The 22022-nt window shown below is 47.1% G+C and overlaps 1 protein-coding gene across 5 annotated transcripts in view; it reads right to left on the bottom strand.

The window, feature by feature from the left end:
- Positions 1-22022, bottom strand: part of MTMR14 (myotubularin related protein 14) — a 117424-nt gene that overhangs the window by 3330 nt on the left and 92072 nt on the right. For 4 of the 5 annotated variants that reach the window (XR_008316566.1, XM_053297912.1, XM_053297913.1 and 1 more), the window contains one exon: positions 11869-12012. The exons of the other annotated variant lie outside the window; for it this stretch is intronic. Coding sequence is in view for 3 of the 4 variants with exons in the window: in XM_053297912.1 (XP_053153887.1) it covers positions 11869-12012 (144 nt within the window). In the remaining variant the exon portion in view is untranslated. The remainder of the gene's footprint in view (positions 1-11868; positions 12013-22022) is intronic. 5 annotated transcript variants of the gene reach the window in all.

Here is a 22022-nt window from a genome sequence, read left to right as displayed (position 1 = left end):
CACAAACAAGAAGGTACTACAGGGGACGGTCTGGCCTGGCCATCTCCCTCCCCCACGAAAACCGACCAAATTCTAAATCCACAGCTCCCCATGAACAGAGGCCCGGCTTATTTGTGTCACTACGGATGAGCTCACAGCTCTTCCTTAGAAATTCCCAAGATGCAAACAGTGCTATCAGGAGATTACACAAGACTTTGGCGTAAGCCTTGGCTTCAGCCACATGCTGCTTCCTCTGTGAAATTACCCATTTAGTGACACTGCAGCTCTCCAAAGTGGATGGTGAGAGGGGCTTGCGGCAGGCGGGAGGGGGGGAGAGAGGAAATTCAGCAGTCGCTTCCTGCTAGGTGTTTGGAAATAAACCAACAGGACTTGTGCTGAATGGCAGGAGAACAGTCTTAAGACCACTCATGTCCTTGCTGGGGTGAGCTGGACAGTACACAGTCTCTCTCACACACACATGCCCCAGCTCCAAGTGTTAACTTTTCTTCCGGGTCATCAAGCTCATTCACAGTGAGGAGAGCTTTCCATTTTAAACGTGGCCAAAAAACAAGCTGCCTCATTACAGATGTTCAAAATGGATGGATAAGATTCAGGACCTCCACAAGAATACATTTCAGACCATGCAGAACAAGCTTTTCTCTTTCAGTGTTGGGGATGAGGCTGCAGCTCAGTGGTGGAGCATCTGCTTTGCATGCAAGAAGGTCTCAATTTCAGTCCCTGGCATCTTCAGGGAGGGCTGGGAATGACTCTAGTCTGAAGCCCTGGACAGCTTCTACCAATCAGCGTAGACAATGCTGAGCTGGACGGACCAATGGCCTGACTTACTGCTGCATTTATATACCGCTTTTCAACCAATGTTTCCAAAGTGGTTTACACAGAGAAATAAAAATAAAATGGCTCCCTGTCCCCAAAGGGCTCAATCTAGAAACATATGACAGACACTAGCAACAGCCACTGGAGGGATACCAAGCTGGAGGTGGATAGGGACAGTTGCTCTCCCCTGCTACATGAAGAGAATCTATGCCTTAAAAAAAGGTTGGATCCTTAGATGATGAGGGCACTATTGAGGATATTTATTTATTTAACGTATTTGTATACTGCCCCAAACTCATGTCTCTGGGCAGTTTACAATAAAATACAAGGTAACACAATATTAAAACTGTGTAATTTGTCCCTACAATCAGACTCTGTATCAGAGGACTGGAAAGTAGCTAATATGACTCAGATTTTCAAAAATGGATCTAGGGGGATCCAGGAAACTACAGGCTGGTTAGCTTAACTTCTGAGCTGGATAAGTTGATGGAAAGCATACTTAAGGACAAAAATATATAGATAAATGCCAGATTGCCTACCTGTAACTTTGGTTCTTTTAGTAGTCATCTGACTTTTTACAGAAATGGCTTTGTGCATGCACGGAGACCATGTCAGAATCTTCCTGCTTTGGTGGGAAATCCAGTCCCAACCACTATATGTGGCTGCACCACTCCTCATCTCCTCAGTCACGGAGTCTGCCTTTAGGAGATGTCTGCAGGGAGGATGGGAGGGCATGTAAGAAGGACAGATGGCCACTAGAAGAACCAAAGTTACAGGTAACCAACCTGTCATTCTTTGACGTGGTCTCTTGTCTTTTACACAAATGGGCACATAGCAAGCTGTCTTACCTGGTGGTGGGTCTAGCTGAAAATAGATTGGAGAACAGCTCTGCCAAAAACAGTATCCCTGCGTGTCCGAGTATCAATGGCACTGTGCTGGATAAAGGAATGCTGCAATGCCCAGGGGACCACCTGGCAGATATTCTCTAGGGGTATCACTTTCACAAGGGCTGCCCAAGATGCCATGGTTCTGGTGGAATGTGCCTTGATTGTAGGTGGCAGGTGCTTACACACCAACTTGTAAAAGAGTTCAATTGTAGAGACTATCCACCACGACAAGGTGTGTGTGGAAATCTGGCATCCTTGCCTCTGTCCCTCATAAGACACGAACAAGGGCTTTGATTGCCTCCATTCCCCAGATCGCTTAAGGTAGAAGGCCAAGGCTCACCGTACGTCTAAGGAGGTGCAACCAGCACTCCACCAGCATAGACTGATTTTGGAAGAAAGAAAGAAAGTTAATTGCTGTGGAATGCTGAGATCATCTTTGGCAGGAATTGCACATCTGGTCTCATGATCACTTCGTCCGCATGGAAAATCAGGTAGGGAGCATCCACTCTCAACCCGTGGAGTTCACTTACTCTGAACGCCAAAGTGATGACTACCAGAAATGCAACCTTCCAGGTAAGCAGGCAGGGATCCAAAGTAGCTAGAAGCTCAATCAGGGGCCCAGAAAACAGGCCGGAACTAAGGAGAGATCCCATGCAGGGGCCATTACAGGGCTGTCAGCGAGGACATGAGATAGGCCTTTAAGAAATTTGTCTGACCATGGGATGGTGAAACCAGGAGTGCTCAGTCCTTGAGGAGTATGCGACGATCACCACAAGTTGAATCTTTAATCAAGCTAACATTAACCCTGAGTGCTTCAGGTGCAATAAGTAAGGACAAACTTGCTGAACTGTTAAGGGACGGACATCTTCCACTTATGAGAGTATGATTTTGCCATGGCAGGTTTCCTAGATGCTTAGAGGACCTCCTGAAGATCTAGGGGAAAGGAGATGAGATCTTCCACACAGTCAGGTGGAGGGACTTTACATCCAGATGCAACATTTGTCCTGGGACTTGAGATGGAAGGTGTGTATGCAGAGGGAATGGTATGAACTCTGAGGCCATCCACCATAGCCACAGAAACCATGGCCCCAGGGTCACCATGGAGCTACCAAAATGCACTTGATCCCTTATTTCCTGATTTTTTAGGAGAATCATTGGAATTAATGGGATTGGAGCAAAAAGGTAAGTAATGTTCTGTCCAAGACACCACAAATGCATCCCCCAAGGAGTTGGTCCCTTTCCCAGATCTCGAGCAGTACATTGTGCTTTGCATATTGTTCTCTGTAGCAGAAGTGACTAGAGTGGGGTACCCCAGCTACTGAAAACATGGAGGAGAGTGCCCTGATTGAGCACCCAGCCATGAGAAACCGTTGAAGACCTTCTGAGGGCATCTGCCTGCAGGTTCTGTATGCCCTCTATATGCACTACTTGTGGTGTCATCTTGTGGGTGATGCACCACCACCACAGTTAAATCAGTCATCTCCCCAAAAAGCGCTGTACCTTCAAAGGGCAAGCCCTCAATTCTTGAATGTGCTTCATATGTCAGGCCCAAGGACCTTAGCCAGGTGTGCCAGCATATGGCTACTGAAGTTGCCATGACCTTTGCAGCACACTCAGTGGAATGCCTTGCAGAATATAGCTCCTCCTTCACCAACTGCGCCACCTCTTTGACGAACACTTTTGCAGGATCTTTTAGTAGGCAGCTGTTCAATTAATGGTGTAACCTCACAAAGAAAGTGATTGTAATGGGCACTGTATGCTTGAGAGTTTGCAATTTTCAGATGCAAGGCAGCCACTGAATACAGGAGTCTACCAAATGCATCCAACTTACTTACTTCCTTGCCTGGATTAGCTGTAGGCCTTCCCCTGGTCTCCGTGAATGTGGCTTCAACAACAGAATTAGGGGTAGGATGCCTTTGTAAAAAGGCGGAAGAGTCCTTCTCTATTTGAACCCTATAAAAGTTGTCAAGGCGCTTGATAGGCTGGGGCAATGATGAGGGTTTCTTCCATTAGCTCTTCACAATCTCTAGAAGTGCCATGTTCAGTGGTGAAGATGCTGGGACTCGGACATCCGCATCAACGAGCCCAAACAAAGGGTCTAGCTCATCCTTCTGCTGCTGGTCCAGATTAACACCTAATGCTGTAGCCATCCTGGAAACATAGTTGAAGTATAGTTTTAGATCCTCAGACGGTGAAATTGGTTTTGAGTCAGCGAGAAGATCCTGTGGCGAAGACCCCAACAAAGTCAGCCCTGAGCTTGGGGATTGTACTTCCTCCTCCTCAGATTCCTCTTCTTGGCTCGAACCCAAGCAATCAGACTCAACAGGTTCGGCGTATTCCAGTACTGCTTGAGGCTCTTTCGGTATGAGGATAGTCAACAAATCTCCAATGTCAGTGGGTGTCCTCTTCTCAGTTGCCTGTAGGTCTTTCATCGCCAAGTCTTCAAGCAGATGAGGGGGGACTTGTTGCTCCGAATGCTTGCTAAGGTGAGGGCTAGGTCTATGATCTACTGACTGGATAGAGATCGAGATCAGCTCCAACGGTAGTTGCTATATCAGTCCACATGACCCCAATCATTTAAATCATCTAGGTACCAATAGTCAGCCAATCTATTATCTATCATACGAGTGCCGATCTTCGGGAATGTAATCGCTGGCATCCAAAAAGGAGTAGCCTGGTTCATTAGCCAGCCTTTGTTCTGGAGAGTGAGGCCTCATTGGCCTATATTCGAGGGAAGCTTTGACACTGGTAGAGGCTGGCATTGGTGGGGACAGCTCTTTCTGATTCAGCTGCAATGATGTGCTTGGGCCTGGAGCGTCCTTTCTCAAGACCGAGGGTTGTGATATGTGGTGTCTATCGCCCTCTTGGATCTTCTTTTTTTTTAGTTTCTCTGGGGCCGGCCTTGGCATCCAGCAGCTGCTTCTGTTTAGGAATGGCAAAGGAGGCTATAGATGTGAAGCCTTTTCTCTTCTTTTGGTCAACAATCCTAGAGTCGAGCCCCTAGTAGCTTTGGGTGGCAGAAGTTTTGGTGTTGACCCCCATGGTATAGGGGTTGGCAGCAGCGATGCCAAAAATGACAACAGAATAGCCGACATTGACAGCATGACAGGTTTTGGTTCCAGAGCTGTCGGTACCGACTGGGATTTAGGAGAGTGCTGAGTCACCATTTCAGGGCCAAGGCTCATGGAGAGGGGGATATTGTCGCCGGACATCTTAGTGGCACCTTTGGAAGTTAAGTCCTGGGAGGAGCACAGTGCCTGCTTCCACAATGCTGAACACAGGCAAACAGCTCTGTTCTTCCTAGCCTACTTAGTAAACTTCTGGCAGTGAACACAGGTTTCAATGGTGTGCAACTCCCCTGAACAAAATAGGCATCTGCTGTGGGTATTTGAAGATGGTAATTTCACCCCACAGCAGACACACTTCTTAAGAGTGGTCTTGCTTGCCATATGACATGAGTAAGGCCTAAATTCTCCCGCCTGGGAGCTGGGGTGGGGGGGAGCAAGAAAACAAAAATCCTAATGTAAAAAACCTGAAATTATGCAGAAAAACAAATAAAGCCAAATAAGAACAAGGAGAGGGTAGAGCAAATGGAAAAACACAATCTTCTACTTGCAGCTCGAAGCTCTGAAGATCCAACAGCGCTGACTAAGCATGGACAATGAAAGACTAAGGGGATGAGGAGTGGTGCAGCCGCATACAGCAGCTGGGGCCGGGACTCCCGCCAAGACAGGAGAGCAGAAACTTGGAAGATTCCAACGTGGTATCTGTGCATGTGTGAAGCCCATTTGTGTAAAAGACAGAGATCATGTCAAAGAACAGGCCTTGCTGAAGGAGAACCAGCACGGCTTCTACAAGGGAAAGTCTTGCCTCACTAACCTCTTGGAGTTCCTTGAGAGTGTCTACAGGCATGTGGATAAAGGTGATCTGGTTGACAGAATATACCTGGGACTTCAGAAAAGCTTTTGACAAAGTTACTCAAGAGCCTTTGGTGAGGAAACTTAGTCATGGGATAAGGGGACAGGTTCATGTATGGACTGCTAACTGGTTGAAAGAGAAGAAACAGAGGGTAAGAATGGATGGAGAGTTTTCATAATGGACGAAAGTAATAAGTGGGGTCCCACAGGGATCTGTGCTGGGACCATTGCTCTTTAACTTGTTCGTAAAATGATCTAGAAGTTGGGTTGCCTAGCACATGAGCATACCTGTGTGGATACTGTTCACAATTGCATTCACTCAAACCAAGGCACACAGAATTAGATGTGGAGGGAAGTAAGAAGTGGGATCTCCCAAGGATCTGTACTGGGACCAGTCCTCTTTAACTTGTTCATAAATGGTTTAGAAGCTGGGGTAACCAGCTGAGTGGCCAAGTTTGCAGACAACACTAAACTATTTAGGGTAGTGAAATCCAAAACAGATTGTGAGGAGCACCAAAAGGATCTCTCTAAACTGGGAGAATGGGTACAAAATGGCAAATGCAGTTCAGTGTAAGCAAGGGTAAAGTGATGCATATTGGGGCCAAAAAACCTAACTTCACACATACAGTGATGGGGTCTGAGCTGTTGATGACTAACCAGGAAGAGAGAGATCTTGGGGTCATGCTGGACAGCTTGTTGTAAGTAGCGACTCAGTATGCAGCAGCTGTGAAAAAGGCCAATTCCATGCTAGGGATCATTAGGAAGGGGAATGAAAATAAAAGTGCTAGTATTCTAATGCCCTTATACAAATCTATGGTGCGGCCGCATTTGGAGTACTGCGTGCCGTTCTGGTCACTGTATCTTAAGGAGGACATGGTAGAACTGGAGAAAGTACAGAAGAGGGCAACCAAGATGATCAGGAGCCTGGAGACCCTTCCTTATGGAGGCAAGGCTACAGCATCTGGGGTTTTTGAGTTTGGAAAAGAGGCAACTACAGGGGGACATAAGAGGTCCATTAAAATATGCATGGAGTAGCATGAGTGGACAGAAAAACCTTTCTCTCACACAACACTAGAACCAGGGGTCATCCCATGAAACTGAAGTAATCTATGGAATTCTCTGCCATGGGATGTAGTGACAGCCACCAACCTGGATGGCTTTAAGTGTGGTTTAGATAAATTCATGGATGGCACGTCTATCAATGGCTACTAGTCTGAGGGCTATAGGCTGCCACCAGCCTCAGAGGCAAGATGCCTCTGAGTACCAGTTGCAGGGGAATAACAGCAGGAGAGAGGGCAACCCCTCAGCTCTTGCCTGTGGGCTTCCCAGGGGCATCTGGTGGGCCACTGTATGAAACAGGATACTGGACTAGATGGGCCTTAGGCCTGATCTAGCAGGGTTAACATAGGAACATAGGAAGCTGCCATATACTGAGTCAGACCATTGGTCTATCTAGCTCAGTATTGTCTTCCCAGACTGGCAGCGGCTTCTCCAAGGTTGCAGGCAGGAATCTCTCTCAGTCCTATATTGGAGATGCTCCCAGGGAGGGAACTTGGAACCTAGATGCTCTTCCCAGAGCAGCTTCATCCCCTGAGGGGAATATCTTGCAGTGCTCACACATCAAGTCTCCCATTCAGATGCAACCAGGGCAGACCCTGCTTAGCTATGGGGACAAGTCATGCTTGCTACCACAAGACCAGCTCTCCTCTCCTGGGTTGTTGTTAAGTTTCTCACCAATCAGCTATTTAGAATGAATTTATTTAGAAACTCGAAAGATTAAATAAAACATAATTTAAATCTGGGTTCTTAACCTTGGGCCCCCAGATGTTGTTGGATTACAACTCCCATCATCTCCAGACATGGCTTTTGTGGCTGAGGATGATGGGAGTTGTAGTCCAACAACATCTGGGGGCCCAAGGTTAAGAAACCCTGATTTAAATCATTCATTTAAAAATCAACCTTTTCTTTCTTGGTAATTTAAACTGTCTTGACTTCAAATCAATCCACCTGTCTGATTAGTTATGGAATTCACTCAAGATGGTGCTGGCCGCTAAGTTAGAGGGCCTTAAAAGGGGGATTATACAATTTCATGATCTGTTAATAGGATGTGTGATGATAACTAAGTCAAGCCTCCATGTGTAGAGGCAATCTACCTCTAAGTATTAGATGCTGGGAACCGTTGAAGGGGGTATTAAGTAGTTTTTATTCATTTTGTTTGTTTGTTTAGACTTTTATACCACATCACCCAGATGGCTCTAGGTCTAGGAGGTTCAGTTGATGGCAAAACAAGAAAACAAAGTTATAGTTACCAGAAGCAGAGCATGTGTGTACCCAGTTTTGGCATCACCCCTCAGTAACAGGTGTATCAAAGGACCGCAACATACCTAAAGATGTAGAGCCACTTCTTAAGGCAGGGAGCTCAAAATATTAACACCACACCATTTCCATTACAGGTTGGTCACATATTCCTGCTGAGAGCCTGCCAGAAACAGAGTGCTGGTCTAGATTTCCCCATTCTAGATTAAAGCTGCAGGAAAAGTGGGTTTCTGCTGTGGCATTTCCCCTAATGCAGAGATTCAGCTCCCTGCACTAGCTTCCTAAATACATACATACACAAATCCTTGCCACACAGAACACAGCAGCTGCGTCCCTCATCACAAGGCCCGGGCTGTGGCCATTTGCCCAGCTGTAGGAGAATTAAAATACTGGCAGCCTGAGAAGCTACAGAAGAGTTCAGGGGTGGATAAGATTGGCGGGGGCCAGGAGGAGGGAGGAGAGAAGGCAGTGTACTGCCTTTATGCGGAGAGAGAAGGAAAAACACAGAGAGGGCATATTTTATGCATCAAACGTGGGGCTCCAGAATGTGGCTCAGCATGGTGACTCCATGTCCTTCGGAGGGTCTTGCCCACACCAGAAGCCTCTGTTATTCTGAGGACAGCTGCTAGGAGACAGAACTACATGTTCTCGGCAAATGTGTGTTTCCAATCCACATCTGCAGAAGACAGAGTGCACAGGGATGCTTAATCCTTCCGTTTGCCCATTTCCCCTGCAGATGGGAACCCTCTCCCAGCATATCTTTTTCAATCAGCTGGGCTGGTTTCCAATCTTGGAGCTGGTCTTGAGGCACACCCTGCAAGGAGAATAGGCAGGTAGGGACGGGTTAACCACTACTCTCCCGATGATCCCTTGGAAGGTCCATCCCCATTTTTGCCTTAAGGGGACAAGAAAGAAAAGAGGCTTGAGAACCCCATATTTTCCTTGTAACATTTACAATTGTTCTTAACATATGTTTATCCTTCCTTTCCATAAAATACTCAAGATGGCTTACAATTTAAAACCATAATCAACCAACAGAGATGGAAAATAGCAGCACCATTTTGATTTAAAAAGCCACAGGAGCCAAAGAAGTTCTTTAAGTCCAGCCCAAAGGCTGTGCTGAAAAACCAGGCTTTGGCCACACACCAGAAGAGCAGCAGCAGCAGGGTGGGCATATGGACCGCTTTGGGGTGGAGGTGATTTACAACCCCAGGGCTACAGAAGAAGTCCTGGCACACATCCCAACCCACCCCCATGGGGGTGGGACAACAGACACAGTCAAGACGGCCTCAGTTGGTGAGCAAAGCATCTGGGCTTAAGACTGAAGAAAGACAGGGAATATGCCTCAAGGTCTCTTTCATTTTAAATCTTAATTCTGTGTCAGAGAACACTGGATTCTGCCCACCATACACATTGGGCAAGATAAATACTCAGACTGATGAAAAACCTGCTCGGCACTCTTTCTGGTTCCTGGGATTTTTCACTCACTTTCAAATCTCCCTTCACAATCCAAAGGACTATTAACTGGAAAGCTGCCAGGGAGGGGCCTGAGTGTCTTTGATGCTTAAGCTAAGCAGATGTGACCCTGCCAGAAAGGTGAATGGAAGACCACTGGGAATCCCCATGAGGAAGGATGTGCAATTTAAATGTACATCTTAATTTAAAATTTATATAGATATGTGGGTGGGGTAGAATTCGTAAGAACATGATGTAAGAACAGCCCTGCTGGATCAGGCCCAAGAACCATCTAGTTCAGTTTCTCACACTGGCCCACCAGACGCCTCTGGGAAGCCCACAAGCAAGGAAAGGACTCCCCCTCCTCTCCCATTGTTCCTCTGCAACTCAGACGATCTATAGCCATCAAGACTAGTAGTTATTGACAGATCTGTCCTCCATGGACTTGCCTAATCCCCTTTTAAAGCTATCCATGCTCGTGGTCATCATCACATCCTATGGCAGAGAATTCTACAGATTAATTATGTGCTGTGCGAAAAAGTACTTTCTTTCATCTATCCTAAATGCCTCATCTACTGCCTATCTGTACTTCCACAAAAGAGAAGACAAATTCTCAAGAAACCTTCATTAAGAAGGATGTTAAGCAAAGCAAAGAGGAGTGAGCAAGAGAAAAAACTGGGCATTACGAAAAAGAATTTTGACGTCTGCAGTTTATAACAATCTTAAGATGGCATGCAACAGAATTACCATCCTTGACTGGCACCAAGAGAAACTGGATACAGATTTCAGGCTGTACCCAGGGCTTCTGGGACAGAAAAGCCAATAGTGACAGTTCCCACAACTTTAGAAAAGATAAACTCTAGCAGTTACTCAGTTCCATTAACGGAAACACAAATACATATACAAATGAATGAAGCTTCACCACACTGGATATGGGAGGAATCAAGCTCAATCATATTCTATTGAGCTCAAGCATCTTCTGCCTCTATATTCATGCATTATGTTTTTATCCTTTCCTCCACAGGAATCAGTGCAAGATGCATGGTAACCTACATGACTGAGCTCAATTGCTGCTCGAAAACGCTTCCTCAGAGCTCCCCCCCAATCAGATCCATCGCTTCCACCTTTCTTTCTCCTTCTTGTGCTCACCTTGGCTGGTGCAATGACTCCGTGACACTCAAGCACTTGATCACAGCAAGCCCCTCAAAGTCAAGATCAGCGGAAAGTGCCCCAGGGTCCTTGGCCTTCAAATGCTGCACAACCACCCGTGTGCCAGTGCCAGACTGAACTGTGGTGTCACCCCAGGGTACCATAATGCCCAGGAAGTTGTCATCGGCACAGCAATTCCAAACCGTGCAACTGTATGGTGCAAGGTTCTGTGTGGATCCGATGAAAGCGAGAAGGGGGTGTGGTGGGAGGCAGAGTGGCAATACTCAGCACAGATTTGTTAACCAGGAGATTAAGGATGCATGTTGCACTTATGTATCCTTTCTTAATGATGGAAAGTGTGCTAAAGAGGCCTCTACCCAAAGGGGCTCAGGATGCCAGCTAGACTGCACTGGTGCAATCAAGGGGTCCAAGTCCCAATGCAGGACGATTTTCCAGCTGGCACTTCCGGTTTCCAACCACACACTGCCATTTGGGTGGCAACCAATGCAGATATGGCACATCTTTCCTCGTGCACATCATGGTCCTGTCACTCAAAATGGCAGCTTGTCCCTCTGATCTTTTCTTAGCTCTGGGCACAACAGGAGCCCTTGATCAACTAACAGCACATCTGTCCTTATCCTGGGCTTGAAGACCCCACAGGAAGAGGGGGGATCCTCAAAAAGGGGGACAGGAAAGAGGACCCCAAGCAAGGCCCTTGGAAAGCAGAGGGCTTGACTGAGCAAGACTAAGAAGTTGTCCTCAGCATGAGAACATTAAAATCAAGGGGGTAAGGCCCCCCGGCTTCATGTGCTGCACTGAGGAAGATGGGGAGAAAGGCAGACTAACCTAGAGCACACACAGGCAACGATTCAGAGAGGAGCATGGCAACTGGCTGGCTGTGCTTCCCTGTCAGGGCCACAACTTTCACCTGGAGAGCATTTGAGGTTAAGACGGGAAGGAGATAAGCACTCAGCTCCACATCAAGATGAGATGTACAGCCATGTGCAAGAAGCACTTCTGATGAAGCACTGCTTAGCCAGAAAGGATGTCTGCAGACATTCTGCATCCTATTAGATGCATCTCTGCCCTCAGGGCTGGAAAAAGTCACCCCCACTACCAGTCAACCCCATGTTCGCCTGAGGGAGGAGCCCTATAACGAACTGTCACACCAAGTTAGACCAACGGACCAGCTAGCCCAGTATGATCAGATCAGCCCTGACTGGTAACTGACCTTGAGGTCTCACAGGCAGAGGCCTTTTCAGGACTAGCTGCCTTGGATTTGGGAATGGGGAGGAAATGGCCCCTTGCCACAGCATTCTCAACACACTTACAGGGAACTGTTAGGGAGCTCATCCGGGAAGCTGGAAGGGAGGGAGGAGTCTGTCTGCTCCTGTATACTGCCACTCCCCGTTACCATCTGCCAGCTGCCAAAGTCGGTAGAGATGGAGGATCCAGGCACAGAATGGTCGGCCGATCTGGGGCAGAGAGAGAGGAGAGGATGCAAGTCAGTGGCTTTATCCAGCAATGTGCACTTCTGCTAAAGCCCTCCTTGGTGTCTGGCACCTCAGAGTTTCACTGCCAGTGTGTCTGGGTAATGGGCATCAAGGATGCAGGGAGGGAGGCTTGTGGCAGGCCGCAGAGGCCAAGCTGCTCCTCTCTACATGAGAAAAGAAAGAGCGAGAGATGGCGAGCTTGTTAAGCGGTGGACAAAAGCACTGAATTGCAAGGCCAGCTGAACTGGGTCAAGGCAGCCGCCAGTCATGCAGGAGCTGTGAAAGCCAGCAGCAATCATGCCCAAAGAGCCCAAGAAATAGATGCTGCTTCCAACCAAGAGCATGTGCGCACCACCACCACCACCGCTGCCGTCATCATGCAGGCTGATCCAGTACAAGTTTGTGGAGGAGACAAAAAGAAGCCAGACCTGGGCTTGGCTGGTGCTTCTGGGAGGCACTTGGTGATCCTTCCTCCCCTCTGCCCTAGCCCCTCTCTTTTGTAGCTCACTCTTGAAGCAATATTCCAGAAGTGCTTTTAAGAGAAGATGATGAAGGCAGCACTTCCCGGGTAGGCAACCGCAACCACCACCACCACCGTGTGTTGGAAGAAGGCAAAGGAGCAACAGGCATTTAGTGCAAGAAAACCACCTAGAGGGCAGCAGAACAGAGATGAAGTCCCAAGCTAGTTTCTGGAGCGGCCTTGAAGAGAGTGCACGTAGCCCCTTTCTCATCTTCCTCCATAGGTGAGCCTTTCAGCCCCTTGCCATTTTCAAATCCTTCCTGTTGCCACAGAATGTTTAGCTGTGGCTCAAGAAGACCCACACACCGTGCAAAGCGTGAAGCAAGAGTACAACCTGGAAGCAGCCGTGCCAGTGGGAGCAAAGCAGCACCAGTTCTGCAGCTGCAGCAGGGAAGCAGTTTGTTTTAGACCCTTCAGGTGATTGCTTTCAACCGAAGCCCCAGCAGCTGCTGGCATTTTGCAGGAGCATCAGCCCTCCTTGCCTGAAAGGTCATGTCAACAGAAAGGGCTTTCAGTTGGGAAAGGCTGCGATACCACAGAGAAAATGATTTGACTTCCATTTGGCAGACAGCGGTCCCCCTGGAACTGGCAGAAGTGGCTGTCGTCTTTGAGAACAGGAAAGGGAAGGGCAAGTGGTTTGCTTTCCAGCACCTTACCAAAACTGACCCACCTACTGAATTGGGATGCAAGCTGTACACCTTAGCAGCATTTTATGAAAATACTTCCGTTCTGCTTTTCCAACCAGAAAGTCTTCAAGGTGGCTCACACTCCAGTATGAAAAGCTCTCCGTTTTTTTAATGACCACCCAAATGGCTCAGCAGAGCACTGCTGGCCAAGACCAAAAGGTCCATCTAGTCGAGCATCACACTTCCCAAAACAACCACTGAGAAACCCACAAGCCAGGCACGAAGACAGTAGTCCTCTCCTCTTGTTGCTCCCCAGCAAGCTGGTATTCAGTGGCATCCTGCCTCCAAATGTATACATTCCACACAGTCACTGTTCCTAATGTCACTGATGGCAATCCTCAATAGAGTGATCATCCCTATCCAACTTCCTACGTGCCCAGCAAAGAGACTTGCCGACTCCCTGCTCTTCTGGCCTGTCTTCCAGCAACTCTGGGGCAGAAGTGGATTTGCACCATGGAAAACATATGCCAGGAACAAAATGACAAACTTGAGATTCACCTTCACTGCAACCTTCAGCTGTCTTATTGGGGAGAGATCCATGTGTGCATTCACTGCATCTTCAAAGTACAGTGTTTGGGAGCAAAGTTTCAAGGGGAAAGAAAAATTATACTGAGCAACCTCCTTTCCTCCACTTTGAAGAGGTTTACAGCCAGAGAGTTCTGAAACACAGGCCTCTCCGAAAGAGAAGACAATCAGCAAGCTTAGCTTACAAGGGTGGAGAACAAGCTAGCACTGATGTCAGACAATGAGAAACAGAAAGCATGGAGGGTGGGGAAGAAACAGATACATCTGGTAGGGATGTGCACGGAACCGGTTCAGAGGCCCTTTTACGGACCTCTGAACCAGTTTGGTTCGAAGGTCAGGGGGTACCTTTAAGGACCAGGGAGGGTGCACACGCACAGCAGCCTCTTCCAGTCCACAACATACCAGGGCAGCTAGGAGGTACGCTGTTGCCCTGCGGGACCCATATTAATGACAGCACCGGCGGGGGGGGGGAGAGCACCCTCCCAGTCCCTAAAAAGGTATCCCCCCACCTTCAAACCAGCAGTTTCTGGTTCCGTGCATACCACTAACATCTGGTGGGATCAGGCACCAGTGCCTCCCTGAAGCACACAGACTTCGCTGAACCACAGTGGCCATAGTTGCTACTACTCCGCCAAGAGCAACGGATGCCTGGAGAGCAACATGCCTCTGCATGAAAAGGACAAAGGGCTTGGTACATGACTGAGAAAGACATTTCTGAAAGGACTCAAAGGGCATAATGTTGCTGGTGTGGAGATAAGAGAAGCCTGGGGTCCAGGCAGGAGAGCACAGATCTCCATGGCAAAGTTCAGGAAGCAAGGAGGCCTTCTGCAGTGCCAACTGGTAGAAGAGGTGGTTTTGGCACAGACACAAGACATTGTCCCCAACAAGAGAATGGGAGGTGGAGTTCCTGTACGTGGGCCACATGGGATTGCCCTCCTTAAACCAGACAAGGAATGCCAAAGGAAAAATAGCAGACATGTGCCCTGCGGGGAAAGAAGGGACACGCCACCCAGAGGGACTCTGGCCCTGAAGACTAAATCATGTTGAACAGATCATTCTGAACACATCAAGATTTTCAGAGGCTTGGGAATGGGGTTGGCTTTCTTCTACACTGGCAATGTTTATGTTACTCAGCCTACCAATGGAAGTAGTCAGAGCAAGAACAGAAATGTGTAGAATACCAGCTGCCAAGAGTGGAATACAGGAAAGGGAGCCAGAGAAGAAGAGGTTGGTTGCTTGGTCAGCAAAACAGAAGGAAAAAGCCAAGAACAGAGATTCTCAAGGTCCATAAAACACACAAGGCTCTCCACTAAGTTGAGGATGAAATTTATATAGTTTCAGCCAAGATGACATTAAATACCAAGGGTTTACTGATGGCTTTGTATTTCATTCATCTGTGCTGCCCAGATTACAGAATCTAATGCTGATTTAGTTCTGTCATATTTTCAGTTCTATTTTAAAAACCCAGCAAGTTTCTAGCCCTCAGTTTCAGAGAAGAGCAAGGAAAGGATGAAAATGCTGGTGAACCTTCCAGTGAACAGTTTCTGTGAACCTCCTAGGAAACTTTGTTTTTATTCCCTGAAACACACACACACACCCTTTGTGCTTTGTTCTCGATCATCTCAGTCCTTCATAAAGTCTCCTAAATCCTGCAAAAAGCCCACACTTCCTCTAAGGAGAGACACACAAGTACAGTATAGAAGATGGTAATTTGGCTACGGCTCCTTTGGACACTATGCCAAGAACAAAAAATAAAATAAATAAAATAAATGGAGTGGTAAGAGGGTGGCAACACCAGATAGACAATGTATCCATCTTCCTTCTACCCCCCCCCCAAATTTATAGTCATCTGACCTCCCCCCCGCCAAGCTTCCAGTGCTCAATACACCTATGCAACAACTATGGGGGGGGGCACCCTGCAGAATGACTGAATAAGCCATTGATTGTGAAACAGCTCACAAGGCCAGGCAATGGCAATGGTACAATATCAGGCATAAAAGAGCTTTCACTTCCAGGTCAAGGGATATAAACTAGCAAGCAAGTCCCAAAGAAAGTCAAAATGGTACTGGATTAAGCCTTACTAAATGGTTTAGGAAATGCTGGTGATCTGAAATATACACTGCTTGTGCTATATTCAAACTTGTGAGCTGTGTTAGAATTATGGTATGATCCAATTTCTATTAGGCAAAGGAATGTCACAATGATCCATCCTTTCTTCCTTTTGAATTTTCTGTTTTCTTGGTCCTTTTTACATATGTAGATTAAAAATCAGTATTCTTATCTCACACCATTACAAGTCCCTTCCCTCTTGATCTAGCTATGCTTTGCTACTCACAAAGCAGCCACCTACCAAACCCTTCCCTGGAGCAAACAGCAATGAGCTCCATCAATTAAAACTCAACTCATCAGAATTCCAATGCAGCTAAACAGAGATAGTGCAGATTCCATGTCAGGTCTTAGGTTTTTCAACTCAAGAACACAGGAAGAATTCAAGTCACTCATGAGATGCCCAAAGTGCAAGAAAAGGCAAATGTGGCAGCCTGCAAAAAAACAAAAAACAAAGAAAGCTGGCTCTCAGCATTACAAAGTCCAAGAACTGCTTTCGGGGAACGGTGAGGAGAGACTCCCTATCTCAGGTATGGTGATCCGTTATACCTGACAACATGATAGTTTAAATCTTTAATATGGTGAAATTAAATTAGTTTCATTAATCTCAATCACTATTTGCTCCATGAAAGTTTCGAGGAGAGGTTTGCTCACTTGCATGAATAGGAGAGCATCATTGCTTTGAAGGCCCTTTTGGACTATAAGGGGTGAGATATAGAGATAAGAAGATAAATTTGGCCCACAGGATGCCTACTGCCCAATTATGAACACTTATTATCAAGCAAGGCTCAGTGGCAAATTGCTCTAGGAGGAAAATGCTAAAGAACCTCTGATGCAATTCATCTACTAAATAGCACAACATGAAGCCACGTGGATTGTGTCCATTACAGAAGAGTGGAGTGCACTGAGAAATAAGGGGGGTGTGTGTGTGGTTTTTCTTGTTACAGGATGTGTGATTTTCAAACCACAGAATTCAAGACCCCACCAGACACCCCCAAGATCAGACAGTACCTTCACCTTTGCAGCAGACCAAAGGAGGAAAACCAGTCACAATTTAATATATAAAATGCCTGCCAGTTCTTTGCATGAAAGAAATAAGCCTGGACATTGGAGCTTGCTTTTGGGGACCTATCTACAGCCATTTTCAGACCCTGGCTGGGCATGTCTAAGCAAGCTTGCCTGCTCCCCACAGATCAAGATGGAGATCGGTGGAAGCTACTCACACCACCCAGAGAGACAGCCTGCCTGCCCGCCCCTTGGAAGAAAAAAATGGGCTAATGAGGGCAAGAGGCAGTGCTGTCCCCATCTACAGCAGGAAGGCCATTCAGATCTGCTGGTCTTCAGGCAGCCCACAGTCTTTGAAGCTGCAGCTCCCGAGAAAATACTTCATTTAATTAGGTCACTCCTCCCCACCGCACCTCCTTTCCCTGGCAGGAAAACCTATCTGGGTTTCTGAGAGCTCTGGCTTCTCTTTCCTTAAGTCAGTCAGTCAAGTCAAGTCAAGAGAGCTGGAACATTAACACAAAATACCCAACTGTGTGATGGCCTAAGAATGCAATTCTAGCTTTGGTCCAGGATTTAGTTTTGGGATCTATTCTCCTGTACGGGGGCTCAACTCTGGAACACACAGAGAAAAGACAGCCTTTAAGCATGCACAGAGTTGCTCTGCCCTCATACCCGTATATAGTTTTTTATGTTTGTATTTTGTATATTTTAAATCAGACTTGTTTCATATTTTTAGCCTAATATTTTTAATTGTTCATTTTTATGCTATGCTTTTTTAATTTTTGTAAACCGCCTTGGGATTGTTTTGAATGAAAGGTGGTATATACATTAAACAATAAGCAACTGCTGCTACCTTACATGCGTGCAACCTTGGAGAAGCCGCTGCCAGTCTGGGAAGACAATACTGAGCTAGACAGACCAATGGTCTGACTCAGTATATGGCAGCTTCCTATGTTCCTAATAGTTCAAATCCCCATTCAGCCATGAGACTTGCTGGGTGACTCTGGGCCAGTCACTTCTCTCTCAGCCTAGCCTACTTCACAGGGTTGTTGTGAAAGAGAAACTTATGTAGTACACCGCTCTGGGCTCCTTGGAGGAAGAGTGGGATATAAAATGTAGAGGAGAATAATAATAATAATTATTATTATTATTAATTATTATTAATAATAATAATAACAACAGCAACAACACTGACAATAAAATTCAGCCATCCCAGGTCCTTGGGAAGGACTCGATGTCTGGATAAAACAAATCAGTCAATAACACCTGTCTGAGTAAATAAATAAATAAATAAATAAATAAATAAATAAATAAATAATAGGGCCTGCCCCTGATAACAGCAAGAAGCAGAGAGAGAACCACCAGCCTAGGGGCAACTGAGTCGCCACCCCCAACTGAAGCTAATTCCTGGAGATGCGGTTTCCTCAATATTTTTCACATGATCAAGCCATTAAATCCTCCAGGATTGTTTTCAATAGTCACCTGGAGATTGACTATTCTTGAGGACTCCAGGGCAGTCCTGGGGGTTGGAAACTAATGGCAACCAAGGCACAGCTCTTGGGGAAGGACGCAGCACACAGGCCAGCCCCATCCTCTGCAGATGTCCTTAAAGAGACAAGGTGCAGCCCCTCAATAGCACCTTAATATTCTCAGCCTCCTTTTAAAATCTGTAATATAATGCCCCCCTTTTTTAAAAAAAAAGGAGCGATGGGCTTGTTGCAAAGATTTCTCAGGCTCAGGCTGTCCTTGCTAAGGCATGCTAAGGAAGTACAACAGATCTGAGGCAGATAAAAGTCTATTATTGCACCAGCTTTACTTAGAAGAGGAGCATACGTGGTCTTCAGTTTTACACTCTGACCCAGAAGTCTGCAGACACAAATCCCCAACTAAGTTAGTCTAGCTTAAATAATATTGTTTTGTCTGCTTTGACTCTCCTTTCGGGACTAAGATGGCAGCTAACTTCCAAGGCAGAATTTTTTTTGCTAAAAAACCCAAACACCCCCCCTACACACTAGAACACTGAGATCTCCAAACTAGAGCTAGGTGCAAAATAATGGCCTGGGGGGTGCGTGCAGTCAGATGCAAAATAGTGACTCAAGGGCAGAGCCAGAGACCTGCTGCACCCCATGTACTGAGATGGCCTGCAAATACGTCCGGGTTATGACAGATCACTCAGCCTGGCCAGTGGAACTGCAGCAAGAGCTGGTCAAAGGCAACCAGCCAATCGTCTTGTTTGGCAGATGAAGAGCACTGAAGCTGAGGGTGAACAGCTGGCAATGTCCTGTGCCATAGCTGGCCACACACAGTTCTACTTGCCATTGTGAAACGATTTGGAGACAGAAACCCTCTCCAATCTACTACAAATCCCCTAGAGATCTACCCACTTCTGCTCCAAGATACAGCCTAGATTCAAATCCCCACTCACCCATGGACCTTAGGCCAGTCACTATTGATCTACTTTCCAAAGCTGTTGCGAGGATAAGGCACAACAAGATAAAGCCCCATGTGCATTTCCCAGGGAAGGAAAGGCGATATATAAGCAACAGATTAGGCTAAAGCTATATTGAAGGCTATGGATCAAAGTGGGATTAAAAAGATGATAAATATGTACAGTGTACTCCGATATCAGTAGTAGCATGTGGTTACTTCTGTCCAATAAAGAAGCAGGAAAACCTAGTCTACTCCACCTAGAGACATGTACTGCATATCTGTGAGAACACACAGTAGTGCCGAATGCAATACAGAGTTCAAAATCCAGTTTCCTCATGATGTAACTATGTAGTCCAGAGTAAGGCTACAAAGCTATAGTTGGAAAAGGTTGCAAGCAATGGAAGCCAGAGAGGTGGCCAAAAGGAGATTCCCCGCGGTTGTAGATGGGACCCTTGTCTAGCTCCTTGCCCAACTCCACATGTCTAGCAAAGCCAGAATGATGCAACTAGAGTAAGTTTGCATACTCTCCCTTCAACCTAGTCTTGCCATCTCCTTAATGTATAATGGCTGCAAAATCCAGCTTTTCTTGGTGCAGAATTTGGATTGCCTTGGGTGCAGAATTTTAATGTTTCAAGTGTTCTTCGGTACCAAATTTGCACAACCCTGGCGGTAGACACGACTGCCTAGGGCCAATGCCTGCCCGTTTTTGCCCAGTGTAAGCAGCTGCCTATAATAAGCACACAGAGCTTATTATAGAGTTCCCAGTACAGACATGTTTAGCCATAAAGACCAGAAACCTAATAATTACTCTATTTGCAGCAGCTGGATGAACAGCAGACCTTTGTGCATATCCCAGAAGCACAGCTGGCAAGCCAACACTTGGCAGCCAGTAGGACTTTCCAGCCCTGCCTATTCGCTGTCACATTAGAGCATTTACTATTCTGACCCAGGGTAATAATCAGAACACCATTAGGGCCGAGAGCCAGGATGCTGGCAGTGCACGCAATGGATGGATGGAGAGGATGCCTGCTCCCAGCCACGGCTGCCACCTCAAGCAGCAAAAGCCTTCAGCTTCTCTGGATGACATCATGGGCTTCCCTGGGTTACAGAAGACGGCCAGGACATTCCAGAGCAGGAGCTCCCAACCTTGGACCACAACTTCCAACATCCCTGAAAGCCATTGTGGCAGAGGATGATAGGAGTTGGTAGTCCAACATCTGGGGACTCAACACTGGGAAACCCTGCTCTAGGATGTCCTAGATACGTATATCCAAAACAACTGCAAGCAAACATGGAATCAGAGGCTAACACTGATGGCCAGAAGCATGAACTAGAACAAGAGTGAGTCATACAGGGACTAGGTCGTTCAGTTGCATCAGGGCCATGAGAAACTCTAGGGCAGGGCTGTTCAACTTCGGCCCTACTGCAGATGTTGGCCTACAACTCCCATAATCCCCAGCTATAGGCCACTGTGGCTGGGGATTGTAGGAGTTGAAGTCCAAATACAGTGGGGGGGGGGAGGGGGCAGAGTTGAGCAGGCCTGATCTAGGGTCTTGCAGAAATCTTTGAAGATGGGAAACCCTGCTCTGGCACAGAGTAAGGCTGGAGGGACTTTCTACACGGCTCCACCTAGGGTACCACTTTAAACTCAACAAGTATGGGTGAACAAGGACCAAAAACCACCCAGTTTGCTGGAAAGAGTCATGCATTCAGATGTTTTGAAAACCAAAGTTTCGACTTCCTCAATCTGGGAGAGTGTAGCAATTAGAGAACTATCTAATATGCATACAAGACAGTTATAGGAAACATGGAACAGAGCATCTGCAAGCACTGTGGAGAAAAACCCTCTCCACATTCCTGTCTTATCCCCACTGCACCCACCAACCAACAGAACCTGCCGCCACACTTTACATTTGGAAAGAGCTGCCTCTGGCCTGAAGCTCCTGAGCAAATCCAAGCACATTGTATGAGCTTTGTTTAATGGATTTAGCAAAAGCGCATTCAGATGCGGCTTAGCCAGTTTGCTAAGCCACATTAGCGTCCTGTGAGTTTCTTACATTGCGTTAATCCCCACTGCCTGCAGACAAAGGGTCCCCTTCCACAGCCTTGCCCTTGCTCCTTAAGCATTCTGCTACAGTGGAACAGAGGCTGTCTTGCGATGCTCCTCACACAGCCTGGCCAGCAACAAGAAGTGCCGAAGGTGCCATCCCAGTTCCACAGGCAGCACTGGCTTGGAGAAGATGCCGAGATCCTATGCCCTCAGTGGGGTTTGGGGGTTATATTTTAAGGGTTAGCTCTATATTAGGGTAACTATAAACCTGTTCAGGCATACAAGTAGCCCAGGGCACTTTACCCAGGTACCGCATTTCAAGAGGTGCCAGCAAGCCCCACCCTTGACCCTGGTGGACTCTGCAGCCCCGCCCCCCATGCTGTCCACAAGTACAGCCTTGGTCTGAGATGCCAAATGCTGTGCTCAGGGAGAGATTTTCCCCATGACTGGGAGCACACGCCTCATCTCCTCAACCGCTGGCACTCACGGACAGTGTTCACTGGAACAGGGATCCCCAGATGATGTTGACCAAAGGCCGCTGCAGCTGGGGATTATGGAAGCTGTGGTCAACCACATCTGGGAGTCCCTGTTACAGGGAACGCTGCTCATACACCAGGCAGAGGTGGGGCGATGCAGGGCTCTGCTGTAAATGGAGAGGCTTGTCAAGACA

Source organism: Hemicordylus capensis, chromosome 2 (genome assembly GCF_027244095.1).
Source record: "Hemicordylus capensis ecotype Gifberg chromosome 2, rHemCap1.1.pri, whole genome shotgun sequence".
NCBI classification, from domain to species: domain Eukaryota; kingdom Metazoa; phylum Chordata; class Lepidosauria; order Squamata; family Cordylidae; genus Hemicordylus; species Hemicordylus capensis.
Note: the sequence above shows the minus strand (reverse complement) of the source record. Positions and strands in the feature narration are given on the sequence as shown.